The sequence below is a fragment of the Rhipicephalus microplus genome, chromosome X (genome assembly GCF_043290135.1).
Source record: "Rhipicephalus microplus isolate Deutch F79 chromosome X, USDA_Rmic, whole genome shotgun sequence".
Classification (NCBI taxonomy): domain Eukaryota; kingdom Metazoa; phylum Arthropoda; class Arachnida; order Ixodida; family Ixodidae; genus Rhipicephalus; species Rhipicephalus microplus.
In genome coordinates, this window is record NC_134710.1 from 79,004,700 (window position 1) to 79,022,340 (window position 17,641).

Below are 17,641 nucleotides of genomic sequence, written 5' to 3' on the forward strand. Positions count from 1 at the left end.
AGCACTGGTCAAGTGATTCAGTGGGCTGTTATCATTTGCAAGTCGCGTGTTACTTTTCTTCCTTCCATGCAGCTTGCTTCTGAAGGAGCTAGCTTAGGCGATAACAGTTACAACTGCCGCCATCAATAATATGGTGTCTATTTTTTTTTGACATTTTCAACAATGTGCAACCTCAACAGTGAGCCAGTATTCGGTAAGCATCAATCACAGGGCACTGTTTCCTGCAAAAACAATTACAAAAAATAGATACAAGAGCATAATGTTTTTCTCAGTCAAAATTTTTAAATATATTTTTTTGGGAGCTCTAGTAAAATATCAGCTCAAATTAAGAACGACAATTATTATGTATCTGTTCAAATATAATACGCGAAGAAAAAAAGGACAGGAAAATGCTGGGAGGTTAACCAGGAGACATGTTTACTACAAGTGTTTTAGCCTCTCAGCAACAGCATCAGGTGGAAACGGCGCACCCAGAACAGCAACTCACAAGAGACAAACGTATGCGAAGGGAACACGGGCAGGTCAAGCGAGAACACGGCGAAGCATCTCCGACTGCATGATACTGTCAAAACAGCAACAAATAATAATAATTAGGTGTTCAGCACATGGCCTGAAGCTTTCGGGTCTGCGAGGTTCAAGGCATCTGATGTTGTTCCCCATCAGAATTTAATAAGAAAAATATTACCTCTAGGTGTTGAACGGAAAGCTGCATATATAGAAGGAATCACGTGCTACTTGACAAATAGAATGATGATTGATTGATATGTGGGGTTTAACGTCCCAAAACCACCATATGATTATGAGAGACGCTGTAGTGGAGGACTCCGGAAATTTCGATCACCCGGGGTTCTTTAACGTGCACCCAAATCTGAGCACACGGGCCTACAACATTTCGGCCTCCATCGGAAATGCAGCCGCCGCAGCCGGAATTCGAACCCGCGACCTGCGGGTCACCAGCCGAGTACTTTAGCCACTAGACCACCGCGGCGGGGCACTTGACAAATAGAAGACAGCTTGTTACCTTGTTACCTTATGGGTGTGTCTCGAAAGAGCTGGTAGTGTACTCGGGTGTTCCACAGGGGCACTGTTGTACGGAACGGTGCTCCAAGGAACTAAGTTCCAGGAACTGGTTCTTCTTGGGAGGAACGAAGGAACACCACCGTTTTATTTAAGATCGGTGGAACTGTAACTGTAACTCATTGCGTTTTCGAGGTAATGGTCGAGAGAACGGTGTTCCTTCTGTAAACGTTCCTACATATTTAAATGGCGTGCGCACGCAGCACCAACTGCAAATGGTTCAAGAAACGTTGCACAGAACGTGATGCAGAATACTGTGGACGGGTGACCACGTAAGGCGAAAAAAATTGACGCTTGCCTGTCATGTCACTATGATGCATCCTGGTTTTCACTTCAAGGCTGCCAACAGGGTTGCGGGGAAGCGAAAGACGCCGAGACTGACCATGTCGGGGAAGAACAGTAGATCTTTTGGAACAGAGCTGTTAAGCTCGAAGTATGCCGTCTGCCGTAGAAAAAATAAGTTATTACCATCATCCGGCGTCCGCTTTCTTAGTCCTGTTCATCCTCTGATTCACTCTCAGAACGTGTGCGCCGATTTGTCCGGCGAGAAATGCAATCACTCTGATTGACGAGAGAAAAAGTATGTGGATAGCAAAATGAAGAGAGATAGAAAAAGAGGAAGAGATTCTTGGTGAAAGTGAAATTCTCGCCGAGGCGAGAATGGAAAGCGCTTATACTCGATGCAAAGGGAGCGTCGTACCCACTCGGCTATCCGGTAATTTTTTTTTTCTTTGCGGTATTTATTCAACATAGGCATGATACCTTAACTAAAGCAAATACAGGCAGAGACCGACATGCTCCTTTCACTCGTATCGCGACCCAATGATTAACACGAAGCACTAAAGAATTCGCACTTATCTCTACAGCGATAATGCCATGTAACTGCATTTGGCAGGTATACACTACAATGGCGGTAAGGACAGGCACCTCACCAATGCAAGTACCATTCTGGCTGAGTTTCCGTTAGCTCGTATACATGCCTTAGCTGGGTGACCATCCTAATTAAGTAGAATGTTGAGAGAATTATTGGCTAAAATTTTTCCGCAACACCCCGGACTCTATCGCACTGCACAGCAGAGCTTCAGTTGTATGGTACAGTATGCCAAGGGGTTGAGCTAAGGATAAAGAGGATGAAACGGCGGGATGGAGAACGAGCATAGAGACAGAAAAAGATAAGTAAAAAGGAAAGGACGAAAGAGGAGAAAATATAGAAGGCGAGAGAACTACAGATAACAATATTATATAGATAGGTAGGGAAAGAAAGATAAAAAATAGAGAGAAAGAAAGGGAAGAAAGATAAAAAGACAGAGAAAGAAATATCGCGAAATATGTTCACTGACTGCGAACAGGGTGCTTCACTTTAGTTGAAAACATACATATCGGACATCAATTTCTTTCTGCTTACACTGAAATATTGAATCGGCCCTCATTAAACGCTTAACTATTGTGCTATTCGATGCGGTTTTCTGTGCTAGATTATCAAGTATACTAGTTCACTGGTGGAGATATATATTTGGATATCTGAAGCGCGGCTGCCTGATTGCAACATTGAAAACCGGCGTGGAAAGGTGGACAGTCCCACGTGTGCGGGACATGAAATTGCCGGGGGCATGAATTTGCCGGGGGCATGAAATTTGCAGTTAGACATGCCTGTATTAGGGCCGGTGATCTCTAGAAAATTCGTCCAAAAGCGTTTATTTAGGTTTATTTTACCTACATAGAACATCCTCTCTGTCAAATTAAATTCATGTAATATATGTAGCTCGGTGTGAGCTTCAAATGTCTCGCTTTATTTAGCATGTGGATTGTCCGAAATAATATTTTTACTAAAAAAGTCAATTGTAACGTTAATGTAACGGCACGTTCCAATTTTCAAAATGTAAATGTAACAACTTCTTTTTTCATTTAAGGAACTTGTCACGGGAATTCGTTCCATAATTGGGGGGGGGGGGGGGGGACGAGGAACGAGCCTTTGTTACTGTTTTAGAGGAACGTGTACAACATTACGCAGTGCTCAGTCTTCGGACTTCTTCTTTTAGTTTATACCAACGATATGCATCTTGGCGTTGAGCCACCGATCCAGAATAAACTATTTACGAATGAGTGTGTAGTAAAGCGAAACACAAGTAAGTATACACAGCTGTAAATAATCAAGCAGACCAAATTAAACTCGATGATGCCTTACGCTCAATTGACGAATGGTTTGCCCCCCACCCCACCCCCTAAGGCGGGGATTAAAAATTAATATTTCAAAACCAAATTTCATTATGTTCACCAACAAGACGATGCCCCTTCGCTTTACATATTATTTAGCAAATACTGCCGTGACGAGAGCTGGTGGTGCTAAATGTCTAGAAGTTACACTTATTACTAACGTCAACTGGGAAATACATGTTGAAAACGTGTCTTCGAGTGCACTGCAGAAATTGCCATTTTGCATGGAAGAGAAAACTACGTAATACTCCTCGCACAGTAAAACTTAAAGCGTACAAAGCACTTACGCAACCAAAATCGCTGTATGCCGACGTTACTTGAAGCCCTTGGCAAAAATATTTTACTTTTTGATTGAGAGAGTCCAAAATCTAGCTTTGCGTTTTATATATTCCGCTTACTCCTAATACTTTATTGTAACAAATCAACGTAATAAGCTAAGCTGAGCAAAGCTTGAGCAGCGCAGTATCCAGATTGAAAGACTTCAAATTATCTCGGGAGCGTTACCTACAGCAACCTTTAAAACTTTCAACCAGGACGAATCACAATAGAAGTTTTAGGTCACTTAGCCACACTGATGTTCACTACTTCGCTTTCTTTCCTCATGCAATTTCTCATTGAAATGCGCTATCTGCATAAGCAGTGAATGCTGCCTCAATGGCTTTATTTACGAAGCACATTGAAAGTATAGGTTTTGTTTTTGAACAAGTGATGTATATTAAAAATACCATAATTGAAGTGTGATTTAAGTGACTTACGTATATTGGAAATATTTTACTTGAGTGCAGTTCTGTTGTATACCATAAATATATTTCCACTAAACATTGATATGACTTTCCAGTTGTGTACTTATTATTTGTGTATTCTTTCATTTATACCGACCTACTCAATGTATTACTATTTGTTCTCTGATTGGATTGTTGTGTTTTACTCCTGCATGGGCTCGAGGAGGGCCAGTAGTGTATGTATATAAGAGGAGGAGGAATAAACTTTATTATAAGAAACCAGCAGGTTTAAGTGGCCGGGCTAACACTAACTGCAGTCGCGTGTTCTCACCGTCCCGCATTGCGGATTCTGCGTTTCTTCTCCTTTCGTTTCTGAAAAGGGCGGGGCATACAAGCGTGTTTATTTTAGATACAAAAAATAAAGGGCACAAGAAAAGTAAGTTATGTAGATGATATGAGTACCAACTTGAACACGACATGACATGTCGCAGCCAACACTAGGCATCAATAAATAAAATGGAACGTACAGTTCCCCCAAATGGTGATAGTGATTGGGAAGGAAGCAAGGTATATTTGCATTGCAGCTTGCAATACATGCAGCACTCTTGCCAATTGAATGAAGTTTCATTTGCTGAAAGACACTCGAGGTATGTACTCTTCATCATCTTCACCACCAGATAACATGGAGCAGTCTGTCTCATACCACATGAACTTGATCTCCTTAAACTGTTCACACGTATACGAAAATTTTGTAGTCAATTTAATCTGAGCTTCTCTTTACGTGCGTCTCTTCAATAGTAGAGAAGTATAATATATTATTCATGGGAACCTGATGCTGTACTTTTTTGTTGTCATATTTACTTTAGCCTGTACGGCATCCAATCAGTTACACAGAATAAGGAAGTACATCCTTCCACCTTAACTAAGAATTCAGACAGTGTTATGCGATTCATGAATGAAAGTTTGTATACTTGACAAGCAGTTGTAATGAATAACCAAACATTGCAGGTGACGTCTAAAGATCATTCTTAGCCCGGCACATAGTGCAGGTTTTCCTATCGAGTAGGGCAAAACTGGCAGCTCAAAAAGCTAACACATGGCCTGAAGCTTTCCAGTCTCCAATATGTACGCATTTGACACTTGTGACGTGCTGATTGCACACGAAAAACGACACACGAAAGGTACAGGTGGCACTCACACGAGCATGAACTAACAACTGCCTATTTGATGGAAACATGACATTATAGTGCAGGGCCAGACTGTTGACAAGGCCAGATATGACGATTTTACGCAGATGGTTGCTCTCCTGTCGTGGCCAGTGCACAGGCTCACGCTTTCCTTCTTTCTTTCCTTCACCCTGTACAAAACAAAGTTTATAATTCGCGCTCGTGTGTGTGTCCTACCTGTGTCTTTTGTGTGTCTTTTTTTGTGTGCAGTTAGTGTGTCACAAGTGTCAACTATGTACAACCAGCTAGCGCCTATGCTGGCCTTCCAAATGTACGCCCTGCACACATTCTGGGATATGCCCAGATTTTGGGATGTCAATAACGTGACCACGCCGCGTTATGAGTTGACCACATGTTCGCTGCCAGAAATGTACATACTGCTTTTTTAGAAGCCAAGCGCCAACAAGGTCAATACTGGGGAGTCCTCCGAAAGGCTATTCAAATGGTTTGAACATTTTTGTGTCTATCACTTTCAACACAGCTGTACTTAGGACAGGTAGTAACCGCGGAACTGTACAATTGGAGTCAATTTACTAGAAGAATAAGGATGCGGTGGATTACGTTCGGTAGGCATTCTCAAATTATGAATGGTTATCCACCAGAAACACCCAAGAGGAAGATACATAACAGCTGCATCTTGCTGGTACTCACCTACGGAGCAGAAACCTGGACGCTTACAAAGAGGGTTCAGCTGAAATTTAGGGTGATGTAGTGAGAGATGGAAAGAAAAATTATAGGTGCAACCTTAAGAGACAAGAAGAGAGCATGGTGGGTTAGGAAACCAACCGGAGTTTACGATATCATAGCTGAAATCAAGAAGAAATGGACATGGGCCAGGCACGTAGCACGTAGGTAAGATGACCGCTGGTCCTAATGACCAGCGGTTACTCCAGTTAGTTACCCTTAATGGGTAACTGACTGGATTCCTGGAGAAGGCAAACGCACGAAGGGCAGACAGAAAGTTAGGTGGGCCGATGAGATTTAAAACTTCGCGGGTATAACGTGGCAGCACGAAGCACAAGACCGGGTTAATTGGCGGATCATGGGAGAAGCATTTGCCCTTCAGCGGGCGTAGTCATGATGATGATGGTGATGATGATGATGATGATGATGATGATGATCTTCAAGCAGCTTATGCTTTTCTGACGTAGAAAAAAACACACAATACGAATACTTGCAGACATACATACACCACTTATCTTTTTATTTTTTTCCTGCAGAAGGCCAGCATAGTCACTCCAGCTTACGAGGTTAGTCAGCGCATTTCGAAAATCACATGAAGATTACCTCAGATGACTTGCTCACACACAAACAATTTTACAGAATCTCTGTCGAAACATTTGGCCATGGAAGTCTTCAGACGGTAACGGTGTCGGTAGCACTCCAATCACACACATACCTTCGCAAGCCATACAAAATGTTAAAATACTTGTTACATAGTGACATGACTTCGTTTAAGAAAACGGGAGTCGCTAAAACAGCATAATAATTAAGCACTATAAAATAGCACTGACTTCATTCAGGGTTCGAAGCACAAATCTGTATGCGTAATACAATACTTCGCTGTGTAAATGAAGCCGGCGGAGGAAACAATGCTGAGTGGTACGAAAGGTGTACATTTGTGGAGTGCAACTGAATGAAGTGTCAAGCTTGTCTGTGTTTCTGTTGCATGCTTCAGGGGGAATTTCACGGCCTGAATATCTCGAAAATGAACTCAGTCTTTTGACACTTCGCATGCGTTCATTTCCGACGCTGTTTTACTTGGTTTGTCATGCATCATGGGAGGGAAAAAAGTAAACATTCTTCAGTTCATGCACATCGTTCTTACAGTGGCACGTATCACCTTTAACATTAATAAAAAGGGTGGCTTTAGCCGGCAATTCGTCGGGGGTCATCTGCAGGTGGCGTAATAAAATTGGGTGCTCAATTTGTTCAATTCGCTTCTTTTTACTGCCGAAACACAGCTACACAGCCGGTCTCCTAATTAATTTTTCATTATGCTCCCACTTTGGCTTCTTCGCGAATGCACCATTTCTCTTGACTTTGTAAGGTAAATAATCTGTTTCTTCTTTTAGGGGCGAAGCTCCTTAAGGCGTGGGTCTGTCGATCCCTTGTAAGTATGTAGTAGTACGTAACCACCGGTAACACATACCCGCTCTAGAGCGGGCATGTGCCACAGGGGATGCGAGATGGGAGATGGCAGTACTTGGAGTGTTCACTAGATGGACGCATGGACAGACGGACAGACAAACTAGCAGACGGACGGACGGATGGATAGACGTGCGGACGTATTGACGCACGAGCAGACAGACATATGGATGTACGGACTCATGGACGGAGGCATGGACAAACGGACGGATGCGTGGATGGACGCACAAATGGTTGCTCGGATGGACGGAATCACGGACGGGCTGACGGACGCTTCGCCCCACTTATCATCATTCACTCCATGGATATGCTTTGATTTTCTATTGATGTGTAGTTCAAATAATTTGCGTTTTGTTTTATCACTCTCTAATGGGTTAAAATACTGGTATAATATATGTCAGAAGTAACTGAAAATGATATCATTATTCAATTGTACACAAAATGTTAAATGACCACATCATTCAAAAATTAATTAATGACATGCCAAAATCTGCCTTATAACGCGAATAGTAAGAAAGGTGTGCTGAACAGAATCGCAAAAGAAAAGCAATGATAGTAACTGTGAAATGTGCGATCGCCCGCTCCATATGTAGCAGTGACTTCCTAGATGTAAGGATAATACGCGGAATTCAAGGTTTTCAGAGCAAAACGTCGACAATGAGAGGCAGGCTGATGAAAGACTCCATCCCAGAGTGTCCACTAGTTTAGTCGAACCATCACCTTCATTTAGGCCTCAGGACGCGTTATCCACTGGGACGCCTCGGTCGCTTCTCGAGCTCAACGGTATCATTGACGTACGAGAAAGGCGAGGCCACTGCGAGTATCGCGCGAGATACACGGCGTCGTCACAACAAAGTACAACAAAGTCATCGCGTGGCGATCCGGTGCGCGCAGCGGAAGATGGGGACGCCCGCCGGCCGCATCCCTGAGCGGACCTGTCGCTGAGAGGGCAAAAGGGAGGGAGGGTGGCGGGCCGTCCTGGAAAACTGGTTTCCAGGACATGACGCAAGGAGACGCCTCTCTCATTGGTGCTTCCCCGATTTCCTGACATCACGCGGCGGAAGACGCCGCGCGCCGCAGCTGCCCCGGCGGCAAAGGCAGCCGTGCGCGTGGCGGGTGCAATCGAGGTATAACTCGGCGGCATAAAACCATCATGGGAGCCCGGTCGTTCACCATTCGCCGGGCGTCGCTCACCAGCAGCACTCGTCACGACAATAGCGATGACCAGCGAACACGACCGCGTGGCGAGGGGAGTCGCATGGACGGCGATGCTTGTCTTGTTTACCTGCTTCGCCGTTGGACTGTGCGGGCCGCGCAGGTACGTCAATCGCGAAACCCAGCGGTACCTTGAGCATCGGGAGATGGTACAGCGGGAAGGGCGATGCAAGTTTCCTCGGCGACGAACTATCTGCGTGCAAGACAAGTACCCAAATGAAAGCAAGGTGAGTGTGCGTGACTTGGCCTGCCTTTTATTTCGGTAACACTTGCCGGTTTCATACTGCGCGCTCTGCCTTCTCTCCTCTGCTGGCAGCTGCAGGCAAGCTGCGCTTCTGAGTATTGAGGTGAAGCTTGCTTTCTGTTGCCTCTTTATTCGGCCGAGAGCCATAAAGCCAGATCCCATCAGTTTCTATTATTATATGTTTAGCGCAAAAAAAACATGACTCTGAATAAGACACATCAAAAACAATGCTGGTGTGATATCTTCATTGATTTAAAATCTGTAGAGCTAATTTACATTATAGTAAGCGCCCCCGATATCCCACATCACCGGGCCACCACTCTCAGTCGCTGCTACTTGCACACCCCTCGCGTGAGCGTAGTTTTTCTGCAGTCGCAGCTCTGGAAGCCTAGCTAAAACATCCGGATGAAAGGTTTGGCGCCTACCACTCGATTGGCGCGAGGCTGCTTAGTGACGTCAGCGCGGGCGACTCAAGTGGTTGTGAGGGAGATGGGTCAGTTCGCAGGAAAAGCGAATGTGCGCCGACACCGGCAACGTGTTCATTGCAACACCGAAAATACTTTAGTACCTTTCCCACCGATTGTATGGTGATCAGTTCTAACTAAAACCTGTCCTACCCTCTCCACCATTCCTCGTCTTCGCTCCTCTTTTTTGTTGGTGCGTAAAATGGGAGTGCGAACGTGATATGTCTTTCATGCATCGCGAGTTAAAAACAGGTTGCGCAAAGCCACTTGTTGACATTTTTCTCTGTAGCCATTTAAATAGGTTCGTGTCACACTTAATGACAAAAACAGGATAGTGTGTAAGAAAGATAGCTTGGAACTTTACACCAGGCCGGAAATCAATGACGCGGAATAGATAAATCGGTGCCGCCACGCGACTGAGCTGCTGCGTTTCGTCGGTGCATTTGCAGCTGACACGTTGAATCAGATACTACGCACAGGCCCAAAAATCTTTAAAACCAATGCTAGGCCCACGATGAAATAGCGCCGCACGCACATGCCGGCATACTGTCTCGACACTTCCTGTGGGAGAACAGAGCGGTTTCTAAATCAGGAAGCTTGATAAACGCACTGTGGCATTACAAGGCCCTTCAAATAATTACCCGTGGTCGACACGTGCACCCGGCGGTGGGAAAAGAAGGATCTTGACTCGCGAGTCGCAAGTGAGCTCGCAAGACAGGCCTAATTGCTGTATAGTATTACCGACCGCGATATTCCTGGCACGTGGCCTCTGCAGAGCTGGAACATATAGTCTAGAGTAGTCAAGGCCACCACAACGATAGACTGAAGCGCCGTATGAAGCTGCGAGTTTTTTTTCTATCAACTCTTCTTGGACGCGAGAGGAAATTATTAGCTCGTAAAATTCAAGAAACAGATTATGTTCTCTGCCACAGCGTCACTTGCATACCATACAGTGCCCTTGCTCTTCGCTTTCCTTACATACGATACTGCTCAGTAAACATATAATTTCGCATTCTGTATATTATTATTAATAATAAACACTCGGCAAGACAAACGCCACTAAATGTGAATGATAATCACTCAAAAAAAAAGCAGCTGAATGTTTTGCTAACGAGTCCACACGTCGAAAATTCAGCAGCGCGTTTTGATTAAGATCTAGTTAAGTGCATGCAGCTCAGCATGTATTCCTCACGTCACGTGTCTACTGGATCAAATTCACTTTAGCTGTTGCGTTTCCTTCAAACTAAAGCATGGTTTCAGAGAACGCCCTTTATTTCGAAACGCTGAGTCTGAGTCAGGGTTAACATGCATAGGCTCAACTGTTTCTAAAGGCAGTTTTTGTATGACTTACCTATATCAAAGCGTACATTTTACCGATACTCGCCGATGTGTGCACCTCTTGGCGCCGTCTCCGCTTTCTTAAGGCTGGACAATCGCTAACCCTTGTTTGATTTCGCTACTGGAATACTAAATTTGCTTTTGTTTTTTCAGAAAATATATACTGGTCAGTTTAGAATCCCGAAGCAAAAGCCGTGCTAATCCGTGCCTGTGAGCTTTAGAAGTACCACTTTGATACATATTAGCGACGGACGTCGCATTGAACACAGTCGTGGTAAATATAATATAGGAAACGAGTGACTAACCCCGACTTTCTTTTATTTTTCTCCCGCAGCGGTACGAGCCACACTGCACCGTGGTGCACCGGTGCCAACCGGACATGGCCTGCTGCAACAGCGAAGACAAGCACTGCCAGCCAAAGAGTATACAGATGGTGGAGCGCACTTTCGCAGTTGTTCAGATTGACGCTACAGGGGAACAGCGCAAGTTTGAGACGCTAACGTTCGAGAACCACACCGAGTGCGAATGCCGGTCCAAGTACGACCCCATCCGATGACGCAGCGCTACGCCTAGACAAACAGTGGCGGAACCACGACTGCACGCCGGGCACTGGACTGGACTCGCCAGCCCCCCTGCCCCCGGCGAGGACTTGTGATGGCTTCTTCTTCGCACCCTCCGCGCAACGAGGGCCCACCGCTCAACATACTCGTTATTTATTACCATGTGCTTCGTCCATCATCGCTGCACGCTATTTATTATCCACATGGACCATTCGCACCTGAGACGGAAGCGGACGCGCTCCTAGTCACACCAACCATTATTTATTTGTAAATAAACAAATTTACATATTTTTACACTTTGTCTGCGCTCGTCGTTGCTGCTGCCTACAACCTGTCTCAGCGTAACCGATGAGACAGGTCATGTAAATAAATACACCCTGATTCTAACAAGTTACGGCCATGCTGTGAAAGACAAAAGAAAATGGCAGATCTCACCTACAGTAGTAATCGGTTATATGCAAAGCACGAATGAGGATGGTTGATATGCCACTTTAAAATCAGCACAACGTTACGAGGTGGACGTCAATTACGCCGTACATGACTTACATTTCTTGATTATTATGTTTGCGCCTGGCATTTCTGTTCCTAGTCTATTCACGTCACCTCATACCAAATTTGGTATATGTGAAACTAGCGAAACGACTACAAGTGTGCCGAGAGCGTAGCGTGTAGTCATGATTTATATGACACGCATGTCATGATTATCATGTTTGGACATGTCAATTACCTCCGTCGTCTATTCACGTAACGTAATGCCAAACTTGGTATATTCGAAGCTAGCGAAACGGCCGCGAGTGCGCTACGAGTGTAACGCGTAGTCATGTTTTACATGACACGCATATCATGATTATTATGCTTGGACGTGTCATGTACCTTGGTCGTCCATTTACGTTACGTAATACTAAATTTGGTATATGTGAAGCTTGCGAAACGGCCGCGAGCGCATCATGAGCGTGGTATGTAATCGTGATCTTACAAGACACGCATGTCATGATTATCATGTTTGTACCAGTCATACTTTCGTCATCAGTTCATGTGACGTAACAGCAAATTTGGTATATGCGAAGCTAGTAAAACGGCCGCGAGCGCATCATGAACATGGTATGTAGTCATGTTCTTACATGACACACACGTTATAATTATCATGTTTGCACCTTTGTCATCCATTCACGTCACCTAGCACCAAATTTTGTATATGTGAAGCTACCAAACGGCCGCGAGCGCGCCATGAGGGTATGGCATGTAGTTATTACATGACATGCATGTTGTGATTTCCACGTTAGGGCCTGTCACTTGATGTTCACCATGCAGTCGTGCAATAGCGTACCAGTTTTTCTATATATCATGTGAACGATACCACCGCGAGAGCACTAAGACCATGACATGTAAATCATGACATTCATGACATACACGGCATGATTTTCATGTTACGACAAGTCGCTTATGCTCGTCATACAGTCATGGTATGCCAAGGCAATTTGGTACAGATCCAATTATTGAAACGGCCATGAGAGCTAAAAGTTATAGATAGATAGATAGATAGATAGATAGATAGATAGATAGATAGATAGATAGATAGATAGATAGATAGATAGATAGATAGATAGATAGATAGATAGATAGATAGATAGATAGATAGATAGATAGATAGATAGATAGATAGATAGATAGATAGATAGATAGATAGATAGATAGATAGATAGATAGATAGATAGATATGGTCAAAGTCACCGAAGCTCGCTAAGAAAGACTTCGCATTTAAAACGATCATTAACCTTGCAAGTTTGTAAGCTTTGTCGCAATAACAAAAAATGTTAAGATATATAGAACGCTTACACATGCGTGCGAGCTCATGCGGGTCGTCCCACTTCAGTGGGCAACGCTCCACCGGCTTCTTTTGGAGTGGGACGCAAACACAACTCCCGATAAGAAATATCTATGCCTCCAATCTTTTTTTTTCTCGTCTTTATGCCTCTTAGTATGCAATCTCGAATAGTTCTGAGTGTCATATTCGTTATTCTACCGCTCGAAGTACGAGCAACGAGAAGAATAAGAAAACAAAAAAAAACATGCCTTGTGACGCTCTCAAAGCGCCTACGAAGCGAAAGACCATATCGTCACGTTAGCTTTAGTGACACTTGTTTGCTACTGGAATCTATCTTTGATGTGACTGCAGCTGCTCTTAATTTATGTGGCTTTCAATAAATAACTAGCACAAGTTCATACCGTAGAAAAAAGGCAAGAAGGGAATCATGGAAGCTTGTCATGAGAAATTCGAAAGCAGAGAGTGTGTTGGAACCGACGTTTGGACAAACAGACTTGTCTTTTTCAAGGCTGCAGCCTTAACGTTAAGTGACAATATACGTAAAAATTCTTCAGCAAGTGTTGTTAGGAAATTAAACGAATGTACTAAGAAATAAAAGATTGTCTTTTTCAAGGCTGCAGCCTTAAAACGTTTGCATCAACGACGAAATCAACGTTTGCATCCCACGACGTGGTTTAAAAAAAACCTAGTGTTTTGAGTGACTGACGGTATTCAGCCCATACAGCGTTAATAAGAAATCGATCCGTTGGAGACTTTATGAAGCGGATGAAACAACAATGCTTTCGTTTTGCAAACATTTAATCCGAGGTGGTTTTGTACATGGGCAGCGATGGCGTAGTGGTTAGAACATCACCCTCGCATGCAAGAGGTCCGTGGTTTGAATCCCGGTGCCACGCAGTTCCCAACCGGATTATAAAAAAGTCCGCGTGGTAATGGAACTGCATTAAGAGGCCTGGGGTACGGCCTCACCGGCGGTGACCACCACCGGTAACGCACTCCCTCACCAGAGAAGTCTTGGCCACCCTGGTGCAATATGTGGCCACTACCTCCCACATGCATACGTCAATTACCTCATCCACAGAAACACAGCTACCAACATAGCGGAATACTGTAGCATTAATGAAAGGGTGGTAGGTATCGTAATTAAACTCAATAAGAGATACACGATGAAGGTGGTACATGCTTATGCGCCCACATCTAGCCATGATGACGTCAGTTGAAAGCTTCTATGAAGACGTGGAATCGGCAATGAGTAAGGTAAAAACACAGTATACTATACTGATGGGAGACTTCAATGCAAAAGTAGGGAAGAAGCAGGCTGGAGACCAGGCAGTAGGAGATTATGGCATCAGCACTAGAAATCTCAGAGGGGCGCTACTAGTAGAATTCGCAAAACGCAATAATTTACGGATTTCGAATACCTTCTATTGAAAGCGAGGGAACCATAAGTGGACATGGAGGAGCCCTTATGGCGAAAATAAGAACGAAATATATTTTATAATGAGTGCACACCCAGACATCGTGCAGGATGTTGAAGTACTTGGTAAGGTACGATGCTGTGACCATAGAATGGTACGGTCCCGAATTCACCTAGACTTGAAGAAGGAACGACAGAAACTTATACGCAAGAAGCCAATCGATGAGCTAGCACTGAGAGGGAAAGTACAGTATTTCAGAGTTTCACTTCAGAACAGGTACTCGGGTCTTATCGAGAAAACCAGCCTTAGCGTTGACGCAATGAATGATAATCTGACGAGTATCATTACGGAGTGTGCAGTAGAACTTGGAGGTACTGTAGTTAGACAGGACACTGGCAAGCTGTCCCAGGAAACGAAGAACTTCATTAGGAAGCGTCAAAGTATGAAAGCCTCGAGTACAACAGACAAAATACAGTTGGTAGAGCTTTCGAAGTTGATCAATAGGCGTAAGGTATCCGATGTAAGAAAGCTATAACATGGTGAAAATGGAACACGCTCTGAAGAACGGAGGAAGCGTCAAAGCAGTGAAGAAAAAACTTGGGATAGGCAAAACTCATATGTATGCACTAAGGGACGAGGAAGGCAAAGTAACTACCAATATAGATAGGATAGGAAAATTAGCAGAGGAGTTTACAGAGACCTGTACAGTAGCCAGCGCAACCACGACCTTAATATAAAATCTAGCAGTAACCCAGATGGCACCCCATCAGTAATGATAGAAGTCAGAAAAACCTTGGAAAGCATGCAAAGAGGCAAAACTGCTGGCGAGGATAAGGTAACGTCATATCTGCTGGAACATTGAGGACAGCTTTGTTAGAAAAACTAGCGAGCCTGTTTACGAAGTGTCTCCTGACGGGAAGAGTACCAGAACCTTAGAATAATTCTAACATCATCCTAATACATAAGAAAGGAGATGACAAGGACTTCAAAAATTACAGGCCGATCAGCTTGCTCTCTGTAGTATGCAAGCTATTTACAAAGGTAATTGCTAACAGAATTAAGACAACATTAGAATTCAATCAATCAAAAGAACAAGCAGAATTTCGAACAGGCTACTCAACAATCTACCACATTAATACTATCAATCAGGTAATAGAGAAATCCTCAGAATATAGCCAACCACTATACGTAGCCTTCAAAGATTGCGAGAAGGCGTTTGATTCAGTAGAAATATCAGCAGTCATGTAGACATTGCGGAATCAGGGCGTCGATTAAGCATATATAAACATCGCGGAAGAAATCTACAGGGGACCAACTGCTACGATAGTGATTCATAAAGAAAGCAACAGAATACCAATCAAGAAAGGTGTAAGGCAGGGAGATACAATCTCCCCAATGCTATTTACCGCGTGCTTACAGGAGATTATCAGAGGTCTAGAATGGGAACACTTAGGCATAAGAGCTCATGGAGAGTACCTTAGTAACCTGCGCTTCGCCTATGACATTGCATTGCTGAGTAACTCAGGGGACGAATTGCAACTCATGATGACAGAGTTAGACAAGGAGAGCAGCAAAGTAGGTATTAAATATAATGTTCAGAAAACTAAAGTAATGTACAACCTCGGAAGAGCAGCGCTTTGAGATAGGCAATAGTGCACTTGAATTTGTAAATTACTATGTCTACTTAGGACAGTTAGTAACCACGGAGCCTAACCACGAGATTGAAGTAACTAGAAGAATAAGAATGGGGTGGAGCACATTTGGCAAGCACTCTCAAATTATGACAGGTAGAATGCCACTATTCCTCAAGAGGAAGGTATATAACAGCCGTATCCTGCCGGTACTTAGCTACAGAGCAGAAACATGGAGACTTACAAAGAGGCTTCATCTTGAATTGAGGACGATGCAGCGAGCAATGGAAAGAAAAATGGTAGGTTTGGTAGGAGCCCAGTGGATTAGGGAACAAACGGGGGTTAATGATATGATAGTTGAAATAAAGAAGAGAAAATGGACATGGGCCGGGCTTGTAGCACGTAGACAGAATAACCACTGTTCATTATGGGTAACTAACTGGATTCACAGAGAAGGCAAGCGAGTTAGGGGCAGACAGAAGGTTAGGTAGGCAGATGAGATTAAGAAGTTTGCGCATATAAATTGGCAGCAGCAAGCACAGGACCGAGTTGACTGGCGCAACATGGGAGAGGCCTTTGTCCTGTGGTGGACGCAGTCATCCTGCTGCTGCTGCTGCTGCTGCTGCTGCTGCTGCTGCTGCTGCTGCTGCTGCTGCTGCTGCTGCTGCTGCTGCTGCTGCTGCTGCTGCTGCTGCTGATGGTGATGATGATGATGATGGTGGTGGTCGTGGTGGTAGTGGTGGTGGTGATTTTGTACATAGCACCATTTCTGAATCAAATGCATAGCAATGGTGGCATGACTTGCCAATTCATAAGCGGAATGACCAAAGAAGAAAATGTTTATGTCATCAGCGTAAATGACGCAGGTAACAATCTCGTCAACACTGACAATAATATTCATTCCTAAAAGAAATAAATAATGGACACAACGCTTCCTTGTGGTGGACCTAAATTAACTTGTCTTAGGAAGAAACACATCTGCTATATGCCGGAAGTGGTGTCGTAAATATGAGAAAATAAAGGAGTGGGCACTACCTCTAATACTATATAGGACGAAGCTTAGAACCTAATGACTAAGGCTATCGAAAGCTGTTTTAGAGTCCAGAAACTTTCCTAAAACTAGTTTGTATTATTGAGAACGAACATATTGTGATGCCAAGGAAAGTATAAAAAATGTTATTTATAGCAGTTATGATATACATGTGAAGAAGGTAATGTGGACGAAAAGATTACTTGGAAGGGACCGAACCTGTGATCTAGTGGCGTAACCAGGTGGTGGCACACCTGACCCGTGTACCTCCCCCCCCCCGTAATACTTTTTGCCATAGCATAGAGAGGGAAAAATGACCTCTTAAAAAGGTACCCCCCACCCCGGAAAAATTTCTGCCTATGCCCCTGCTCGGACCTTCGAATAACGTGCCAACTGCGCTACCAACTCAGCTACAGCGGCCCCAAAAGTGGAGCGATCACAGAAATACTTGTGTCATCGACGTAAATGACATATATGGTGGCACACCTGACCCGTGTAACCGCCCCCCGTAATATTTTTCGCCATAGCA

At 44.1% G+C, this 17,641-nt stretch overlaps 1 protein-coding gene across 1 annotated transcript; it reads left to right on the plus strand.

The window, feature by feature from the left end:
* Positions 1-8,477: 8,477 nt before the first annotated feature.
* Positions 8,478-11,344, plus strand: LOC119177402 (snake venom vascular endothelial growth factor toxin HF). Its single transcript, XM_037428883.2, has 2 exons — positions 8,478-8,829; positions 10,983-11,344. The coding sequence occupies exons 1-2, from the start codon at positions 8,608-8,610 to the stop codon at positions 11,202-11,204; spliced, it is 444 nt and encodes a 147-aa protein (XP_037284780.1). The 5' UTR covers positions 8,478-8,607; the 3' UTR covers positions 11,205-11,344.
* The last annotated feature ends 6,297 nt before the right edge of the window (positions 11,345-17,641 follow it).